Raw genomic sequence first — 11087 nt, 5'->3', positions numbered from 1 at the left:
TTTCAAGAACAATTTAAGGTTATTTGCATGACAATAACAGTATTAAAAATTCAAAATAAATAAAAACAAGGTGTGTGTGCTTTGGAAACCATTCAAATCAATTTAAACTAACGTTAATCTCGATATCTAATATCATTCATTTAAAAGGTTCTAACTATTAATTATGATAAACACCAGCAAAGCTTTAGTTAGAACAACAGTAAATATGGTCAAATAAATCAAATAACACAATATTATCATGGGTCACATGATTAGCTTCTGATTCACTAATTCAAAAGAACTCACGCCAAGACGAAAAAAAAAATGCATGATAATATATTGTTTATTTTTTTCTGATTATTTAAAATACTTACTACTAAAATACCTAATATTTCCTGTTAATTTTATTTTTTTTTAAATTTCGTAAGAAATACTTACAAATTTGGATGAGAAAAGAAAATTGAAAAAAATTACTACCAATTTTCTTGTAAAATATTTTGTATAAAATACTTTTCGCAATAAATTTTATAGAAAATACTTACAAATTTTATAATTTTGTAAGAAGTGATTATTCACGAAGAAATTACCTGTCAATCAAAATTTTTAGAAAAAATAGTAGAAATTTTTTTTTTCTTACAAATCTTTTTAACAAATTTGCAAGAAAAATCTCATGTAATATGAAAATTTATAGTAGTGATTGAATTTGAGATTATTTTCAATTAATTGATAAAATATATTTTTTAATATGAGATATATATGAGATTAAATTCTTCCATGGTAATCAAAACATAATAATAATTAAAAGAAAAAAACATTGCCCGTTGTTTACTTTTGGTTTGTCAAAGGCATTATTTGTGGTTGACTCCAACTCAAATACGTGTTAGGCACTATCTCCATTAGGCACGTTAAATATAAACATTTCTAATCTAGATTGTAAATTTAAAACTTCATATTATAAGATCATCTTTAATCCATATTAGGTACTGTGAGTTGGAGTATCCAAATACTCCTATTTAAATACATATTTTTATACACTTATATTTACACTTGTCGATAGAAAAAATGAATTTCTTTGTTAATTTCATTATATTATATTATTTTTATGATCTTATTATTACAATCTTTCTTCAATAAAATCCATATTTTAATATTTCTTTTATTTACACTTCAAAATTTCAGAACTTAAAAAGGTCTAGAATCTAATGTAAGTTTAATGGTTCTAAATTTTATGTCATTTATGAACATATTTCAATGAGAATTTTTATGAACATATTTCTTTGATGTGGTTTTAATTGAAAAATATTGATTGAAATTTAAAAAAGAAAAGGTTTGATAATTTATGAATAAATATAAATTATGTTTTAGGCCATTACTTGGTTCATTTTCATATATTTTTAAAAAGTATATTTTTAAGACAATCGTGTATTAATAATACAACTTCTTAACTTAATAATATAATATCGAGCAATATATATTTTATTATATTAAGTATATTATAAAATATATTTTAATTGTAAAAACATACTTCTTAATTGTATGACTTAACTATATATATATATAATGCCAAGATTAATATACGATGTCATCAAAAATTGATACAAATCTATCCCCTGCGTATATAATTCAAATTCACGAAAAATTAAGTTGATTACTAAAAAAATTCACATTTCTTGTAATTTTTGTTTTAGATTTTTTTTAGAAAATATTTATAAATTTTGTTATGAAAAAAAAATTTACAAGAAATTGCTGTCAATTTAAAATATTTTATATAAAACACTTTTTACAACAAATTTTGTAGAAAATATTTGTAAATTTTATAATTTTGTAAAAATTAATTACTCACGAACTGCCGATTAAAATTCATAAAAAAAATGAAAAAATCTTTTCTTGTAAATTCTCTTTAACAAATTTGTAAAAAAAAAAAAATTCCAGGTTTATAAAAATTTTGGAGAGAATAAAAAGTACAGATAAAGCCATCTCAAAATCAAAGTCTTATCCTTTTAGCATAATTGGCGTTCCTAACTTGGATATGTTTGAAAAACTTGTTGAATGGAACAACAACTAATCATTAATTATTTATGTATTGATGGACAGCTCTATGGCACACAACATGCACTCACATCACATGTGGCATAAATACATGCTTTGACTTCAAAAACTAACATTTGGGTAAAAAGGGTTTTGCTTTCAGCAATTTGCCCTAACTCACCATGAACCACATTAATGGAGTCATTATGAGAAATTGACTCCTAAGTGTTTCTTGCACCAACCTTTTATAGGCATCTTCTTCCCAAACACCATTAATGTATCACTATTTCTCCAAAGAAAAAATATATATACAACATATAGGTTTGAAAGGACATGTGATCTCACTTCAATAATAATGAAGAGACACCTTCTTTCTAGGGCTTATAGACCTTTGCTAAAAAACTATGCCATTTAATAAACATATAGGTGTATATGTGTAGGAGACATACTCATATATATAGAACATTTGCTTCAGGAGAAATTAAACTCAAGGAATATAATATCAAACATTTTTAAATTTCATCCCCATTTACTTCATATCCTTCTACAATTTATGGAATTTTGTTAATGAATTCCAACACTCCAAGTATTTCTATATCAAATATATTTTTTTACCGATAAAAAAAGAAAACTATTTTCTACTGCTCATATATCCATATTTTCTTCACTAGATTTTGTTTCAACAGCTCTTCATGATTAAAAAAAACAAATAAGACTTACCTCTTTATAAAAATCTTATATCATTCAAAAAATTAATGATGATTTTACTTGAGTAAAAAAAAACGGTCAAAATATCATTATTTCTTATCCTATTCCTGTTCGAATAATAATATTTTGATCAATTTTTTTGGATTAATTTTTAATTTATCACTTCAATCATTCTTAAATCATCACATTACACCATTAGAAAAAATCAAAATAAAAAATAAAAGAATAATTGGAATAATAAATTAAAAATAGATAAAAATAATGAGTTAAAATATTATTACGTATTCAAAACTTTAACTACTGCATCTTATTTATAAAAAAACATAAGATTTGAGATTTTAATCATTACTATTATTATATATATAATTGGTCACGTAATTATAATGTTGACTATTTATTTTAATTGCATGATCAAGTTTAACTTTGTAGTTCTCCAACGGAAGGTCTTTTTGATAGGAAATTTTCCATGAGCACTGTGATGAGATTAATTTTGCAATCATGACAAGTGATAGAACTTTCACATCTCTTTGCAATATCATTATTTGGTTTTTTAAAGAAAGAAAAAGATGGAATCTTTTTATAAAGCTATTAAACCTAATTGAAGAAAAGTATCTTTTTTCTGATTTCTCCTTCATGTAAAGCTGAAACATAATTAACGGGACATAACAAGAGCTTTAACAACCAGTCACAATAAAGAAAAAAACAAAAACTTCAACAAAAATAATAAAAGAAAACACTAATGACGTATTTCAATTCAAGTTATTATATTGTTAATTGTGTCATTTTACTCTATCTTAACCAAACATATGGGGTCGAGGTTAATTTTTAAATCATACAATAAAAAGCCATAATAATTGAGCTTAAAAGCCATGCTTTTCAAAATCGGAGTAGACTTAACATTGAGTATATTTCATGAGCATTATACACATTCATATAAAAATTACCACAAGATTATTCATGGTGTATTCGTTTTAATTAGTTCACAATAAGTTTTTTGTTCTTGATTAATTACAAAATTTGCTTTGGAACTCCAAAGACATTTATTTTGTTAATGGAAGTTTATATAATTTTTTCCATTAAGAAAAAAAAAAGAAAAAGAACCGAACAAACAAGATGAAAACCCTCATTCTAATTTGCTAAAACAATTGATATCAAAAGCAGTTGACATAAACCAACAATAATGAAATCGTCTTAAATTGAAGCTTAATGCATGAATTAAATAATTGTAAGTTTAATTAAACTATAAAAATTATTTGTTAAAACTGATATGCATAATTGGTCAGACAAATTTATTTGAATTGTAATATATTTTAAGTAAACTTAATCAAAGTTTAGTCAAAATAGTTCTATTTATAAGCAATTTATTTTTAAGAGCTATTTTTTTTTTAATTTTCAAAAATCTCAAATTTTCTAAGAAATTCAGTTGGATATAAACTTGATTTAATTACAATTTCTGAAAGCCCCTTTATATGAATATGTTTGAACACAATTTTTCAATCAAGAGAAAACACTTGATTTCTTAAATAAAGCACACTTGATTCATTAGCAAAAAACTAAACAAAGCACAATTTTTTATTATAATCATTTTAAATAATTGATTGACAATATAAAAAAGTTTATACTCAAATAGTATTACACTATAGAACACTCTTTGTATATACTTAGTAGATAAATCATAAAGCTTTTCCCCTACTTGTATACATGTATATATAATGCCACTTTCTTAAAGGGTGAAATAAATATAAATATGAATAAATTAAGGGTAAGTGATAAAGAGGTGGGTGCATAACCAACCACAAGGGTGGCTTTTATGAAAGAAAATGCTAGCTTGCCACACTAACATACCATTCAGTCTCATATGGGTCCATCTATATCAGCATCACAATAAGGAGATAATAACGCGTTTCTTCACATCTTTTTCTCTTTTTCTCTTTTTCTAAGCTCTTCTATAGTCTAGGATAAGTGATGTGAAGTATATTCCAATTACAAAAACATAAACTTTAATGCCATAAATTGTGCACAAAGATGTGAACTGACTAAACTAGACCACCCTTCAACTGCATAATCACATGTGTGCATGCATCTCAATTTTTATTTTTTTTTCTTTCCAACATTACTTTGTTCAATTAAAAAGCCACCCACTTAGGTTAGGTCACAAGCAAGAGCATAAACATAAACAAATGTCCTTATTGAGACAGCTTTTCACTGATGAAACATGGTAGTGAAATAAAAAAATACAGTCTCCATGTACCATAACAGAATATTCTGTTCACATTCACAGCTCCAGAGAGAGGAGCAAACAAAAACAACAAATATTTATATATATTTATATAAACAGGGAAACCAATGAAGAAACTTGTTTCTTGTAAATCTAGAAACTCTCACAGCCTTTTTCTCCAACAATTTTTTGGAGACTTTGAAGGATCAAGAGCTTCATTATACACCACAACTCTAAGTGGTACCACAAGTTACTAAAACAGCTAAACTAGACAAAAAGAACACCTACTCATTCTTTTTTTTTTTTCTTCTTCTTTTCAGTTTTCTTTGCTTAAAAAGAATGATCAAGGGCAATTGGGGTTTCTACCAGGACCACCATAGTAGAAGTAGTTACCCCAATCTCCAGCACTGCCAGTTTGAACATTGTAGCAGCTATCTTGCTCAGTGTAAGTGCCAAGGTCTTTTGGAGGTCTAAGCTTGTTGTTACCATCAACAATCTGAATGTTCTTGAAGTAACTAGCCTTGCCAAAACCTTCATCAGGGAAATGGCCACTTCCCATTTGAGTTGAGGTGTGTTGGCCATCAGATTCAGAGTTCACAACCTCTCCTCCCCACTCAATCATTGAGGCACTGTCAGAAAGGTACGAGAATAGAGGAGCTGGCCAGTATCCCATAACATGATCACTTCCAAACTGCATCCACCAGTTACCCTCTTTGGGGTCCTACATACACATTGGTTTTCCATAATAGACAACATTATATGACTTTCTTCCATGTTATTAAATTCATGGACCCCTAAAACAATGCAGCATTCAGATATAATGAAGTGTGTGTCAGAGATTCTTTCAATTTATAATTGACTAGTGTGGTCTGCACAAAACAAACGGTAGCAATATACTAATGGTGGTGTTTGTTGAGTGCTGGGCATATTTTCATGCCAGAATGTCCAATATGAAGAGATAATATATTAAAAAGGATATGAAAATGTACCTTCCAGACCAGGATGCTGATATCATATTGGGAAGAGCTATACTTGGAAAGAGGGGAGATGCTTGCTCCTAGAGCTATGTCACTGTTAATTTGAATAAAGCCGGAGCAAAGGAGATTATAACAACCAGTAGCTTGATATGCATCACTCTGTCATGGTGGTGGAAAAATTGAATGAATCAAGTGAATAACAAATACAAAAGTAATTAGAGGAAAGGACAAAATTTGAGTGCTTGAATTGATAACTCACTGTCCAATAAGTGAAGAGTCTAGTGTTGTTGTCTCCATACAAATCAGGGCTGACCTGATTACAAGAACAGAAAAAAAAAAAACAGAAATTGGAAATTAAAAGGAAGGTGATAAATCTCTTCTTTATGAGGATGCTGAATTTGAGAACATTTGCAGACAGAAGAAGACAATGGAGAAAATATTTAATAATACCTGCCAACCTGCTTCAATGCTGTTGAGATCTTGACCAAAAGAGCCACCCAGAATCCACATTTGAGACAGGCTAAATTCATTGGGTTGTTGAATTTTTGGGTCCCAAACGTTTATGGTTGCCTTGGCTCCATAATACTTATCTCCCTCCACATAAACTATGGCATGCTAAATGCTCCAAAAAGATCAAAGGGATAAAGGAAAATACACAAAAAATCAGGAGAAATCAATAAATAAGTAAACAGCTTTTATCTTTTGCTCCCATACTATCTTGTTTTTCCTTTTGCATAAAAAGGAGAGACCTAATATGGTAGTTTACAACTTTTTCTATATTCTTTTGCATAGAAAAGAGGCCCAATATAGTAAACAGTTTTTCTTTTTTAATTTTCCTTTTATTGGTCATAGAAAAGAAATAAATGAGAAATGAGGGTAGTTTTGCTGAGTAATTAGCAATTGAACCTCCCAATTGAAGTGGCTGTTGCTGCATTACAAGTATCATGCATGGTAAAGCAGCAGTACCTGGTGGCCACTCTGACTGATGAGGTCTGGTAGAGGCTTTGCAGGCTTTGGCTGAGGAAAGCTCCTTTGCTTCTTCTTTCCAAATTTCTGAATAGAGCTTGCCCTTAGTATGTCATTCTTTGAGGTCCTTCTCACAGGAATTGTTCCTTCAGGGCACCTTCCATTTTGGTGCCACAGCTGAGTAATAGGCTTTGAATTTGAAGAGACTTTGCTCTCCCCAAAAGGGTGCCCTTCAGGATGGAAATTTGGTTTCATCTGTATCAAAAACCCGTGATTGTTAGAAATTCAAGTTTGAGCAAAGGAAAGAGAAAGAAAAAAGGAGCTAACCAGGGAAAGAATTTTGAATTGTAAAATGAAAAGGCAGTGGATAAGAAAAGTAAAATTCTTCACCTGAATCTTGAGATTTTTGAGGTCAGGGTGATCCAAAGCTGGCTGGTGAGAGACGTGGACACAGTCAATAATATCTCCATCGGGACTCTGCTTTCACAACAACAGAAATGCAAATTAGAAACTTGCAGAAAAGAATTATGCTCATGGATGGACATAAAAAGCAAATGAACCAAACCAATTACACTACAATTCCTAGCAAAACCAAGGGAAAAAAAAGTGCCACTAAAAAGCTAACGTAGATTCTGCTCAAAATTCAAGAACAAGTGAAAGAGACTAAATGAAGCCCCCCAGGTGAGACAACAGGAGCATCCAGAATTAAAGTTCCTTTCACCCAAAAAGTTCCATTGTTGTGCAAACACCAATTAGAAAAAACAGTTAAGGAATCAGTGAAAAGTAGAAGAGGCAAAAGAGAAATAAAAGTCATAGCAGAATTAAGAAAGAAAGGAAAACTAGCTCTCTCTTTCTCTCTCTATACCTTGATGGACCTTACGGGAGGCCTATTCAAGTTCTTCAAGTGCTTCTGAACCTCAAGCTTCTGACTTGAATCAGCAAAAGCCAAAGGCAGCACCACCACCACCAACATGTAAAGAAACAACAACACAACCTTCCCCATTGCAGCAACCTTCCTAACCAAAAGCATTCAACTCAATGAGAAATCTGAAAGTGGGTATCTTAGACTCCCAATAGAACCCAAAGGGTAACCAAAAACCATAAAAGATTTATAGCGCACACACAAGAGCAAGAGGAACCAATTAAATGGCCTTAAAACTATGATGGGTTGTTTTCTTGTTAATAAAAAGACCAATCCTTTTTCTCTTCCCTTTTTATATATATTCTTTTAAAATTTGGACTGTTTGATTCTCTCTCACTACCCTTCACCCAACTTTGCTGCTTATCCTGCGCACCCCACCACCAACCACAACAAGCACCACCACCCTTTGCTGCACACACAAAATACAAACAAAATAATGTGCTTGACACCTTTGACAGGGTTGAGTAAGAGAGGGGCCCTTAAAATTCCCCTCCTTGGGGGTTCCTTATTTGTAGCTTTGTTCCTCACAAACCTACAAAATACACTGCCGACGCTTCCGAGGGAAAAGAGAAGGGCATTATGGGAACTCACGACCAATGAAAAAAAAAAAAAGTGTTTTGTGGAAATGCATGGTCGTGTTCTTATCAGAAAATAGAGGTTCCACTACTCACAGTGCCAAGAGAGAGAAAGAGTGTTAGTTCCCGCTACAATGGACAACTATCTTCTCTTGTGAAGTTACGCTTTTGCCCCTAAGGGTCACGGGATTGAAAATTTAATTCCAATTTTCCTTTCTCACTGTTTTTGTTGTTTTGCTTTGCCTCTGCTCCTAGCTGTGGAAGAAGATAAAGGTTGGAAGTGGGAATAATTGGATTCTTGTTTGTTTCCATTGTAATAACAAGATTACTTTAAATATTTTTTTGTTTTGTTTTCTTGGATATGATTATCCAAACAAATGACTTTGGTAGGGCGAAGTTAAATTTTATACGTTTAATTTTATTTTAAGTCTTATATAGGATTTTAACTCTTCTACTTTTAGTTCGTTTTCTAAATCTAAAATTAATATTTATATATCCATATTTATATATTAAAAGATTCTCTTTTATTTTATTTTTAAATTAAAATAATTATTTTATTAATTTTCCTGTTTTGTGTATGATATTATGATAAAAGAGAAAGCAACTTAAAATATGAGTGAATTTTGTGTATAGCCAAAGAAAGAAAAATATTATCAAACTAAAGGTTAAGAGAAATATATATATATATATATATATATATATATATATATATATATATATATATATATATATATATATATATATTAGGTTATCTAATAAGATTGCATATTTTAATAATTTAAACGAGAATGAGAATGGATAATAGATCTTGATTAATAATCTTGGAGGAGGCAAAATAATATATTCAAAATTTATATATTTAATTATTATTACTAATAAAATAAAATTTAATACATAATTTAGTATAACCATATTACAAACAAAATATTACTTATATCTAAATGATTGTTGTTCTTTCCTTCAAATTGTTCAACTCATCAATTATTGAATCAGAACTAAAATTTTCAGCAATCTTTTTTTTAATGTAAATATGAAATGTTTCCAAGAATTAATCTGAAACTCCCTCCCTCACATCTAATTTGTTAAACCTTAAGGGAAGATTCCTCTAATTGAACAATATGATCATTAGTATCATGTTTCAGACTATCTAAAATTAAATTTATCTTGTTTTTATCTTAAAGGGTAGTCCCCTTTTTGCCACTTTTAAAAAAATGAATATATTTTATTATTCTTCATCAATATTCTTACTTCTTCTATAAGTTTAAGATTAAAAAATAATTTATCATAATTTAATCAGTATTTGAGGGTTACTAAGAAAAAAAAATATGATAATCAAACAACATTTAAAAATTGATTATGAAAAAATACATAATACATTATTTTTTTTATCTATATTAATAAAAAAAATCAATATAAGACTTAGGAGATAAAAAAATGTTAATTATTAAACAAATATTTCAATAATAAGTGAGTGAGACAAGAAAATTACCTTTTTTCTTCAAAAATGAAAAAGAGCAAATGAGAGATGAAAGTAAAAATAATAATTTTGTGTCTAAGTGTTTCTTTTTATTCAGAAACAAAAAAAAAAGATGTAAAAGTAAAAGATTAATACACTTTGTAGGAAAGTTAAAAAGACAAAGAAAAAGAAAATAAAAAATATCTCAATAAATATTTTTTTTCTTTATTATATTTGATTTTATGTTTTATTATTTATTATCATTAAATGTTATGTTTTATAAAAAAAAAAATTGAAAAAACAGAAATACTTGATTTGATTTCTATCGATTCTCAATATAGATTACATATTCTTTCTTAAATTCAAAAAAGTTAAAAATTTTCAATAAATATATATTTATATATATAATATAAATGTTTTTTTAAATAATTGAGAATGACTATCATCATTCCTATTCCTAAAAACCGACGAGAATATAAATTAGAATATAAGACGAATATATATATATATATATATATATATATATATATATATATATATATATATATATATATATTCTCATGCTCAATTTAAAAAATTAAATATTATCTATATATATATAGTCAATATAAAAATTTATCATAAAACCACAAATTCATTTCTCATCTCCAAATAAATTATTATATTAATAACTTATAATTATTTGTTTTGTAAACAAAATTTTAACCATATTCAAATATAAAGATTAGTGTAAAAATATAGACATAAATTCACTCATGATCTACCTTATTTTGTAAGTGTATAATTTTGCTCTTTGTAAAATTTTAAATACCTATTTAATTTCCAGTTTTTCAAAATTAAACAATACAGGTCCATTGCTAATGCATCATGTAATTTAAAAGGAAGAAAAAAAACTAAATGTTAACATATATTAATGCTAGACTAAAATTAATTACATTTTAAAGAATAATTAACTATAAAATATGTTCCTAAACTTTTATAAAGACTTATATAGTGAGGTTAGTATTGAAGAGCAATAGTTTCTTTGAACAGTTTAGACTTAAATAAAAATAGTTCAATTGAATTTATATTTAAGCAACGTATCACAAAATTTTAAGATTTTTTTTAAAGAGGTTGTTTTCCAGACAGTACACGCATAGGGTAAATCAGTGAAGTCACTGAATTGTTCATGGATTTATATGAAACGGTCTATATTAAAAAAATACAAAATAATATTATGTAAGTTTATGCTTTAAAAAATTGTCATAAAAATGTATAT

General features: G+C 28.0%; 1 protein-coding gene across 1 annotated transcript; it reads right to left on the bottom strand.

The window, feature by feature from the left end:
- Positions 1–4937: 4937 nt before the first annotated feature.
- Positions 4938–7888, bottom strand: LOC114185137 (protein neprosin-like). The gene is made up of 7 exons (XM_028072679.2): positions 7742–7888; positions 7267–7353; positions 6877–7131; positions 6361–6525; positions 6170–6223; positions 5923–6069; positions 4938–5654 (listed from the first exon to the last, which is right to left on the bottom strand). The coding sequence occupies exons 1-7, from the start codon at positions 7877–7879 to the stop codon at positions 5277–5279; spliced, it is 1224 nt and encodes a 407-aa protein (XP_027928480.2). The 5' UTR covers positions 7880–7888; the 3' UTR covers positions 4938–5276.
- Between the last annotated feature and the right edge of the window lie 3199 nt (positions 7889–11087).

This window comes from Vigna unguiculata, chromosome 1 (assembly GCF_037176805.1).
Source record: "Vigna unguiculata cultivar grain cowpea cultivar isolate G323 ecotype 2 chromosome 1, ASM3717680v1, whole genome shotgun sequence".
Taxonomy (NCBI): Eukaryota; Viridiplantae; Streptophyta; class Magnoliopsida; order Fabales; family Fabaceae; genus Vigna; species Vigna unguiculata.
The sequence above is the reverse complement of the archived record's forward strand: the minus strand, read 5'-3'. Positions and strand labels throughout refer to the sequence as shown.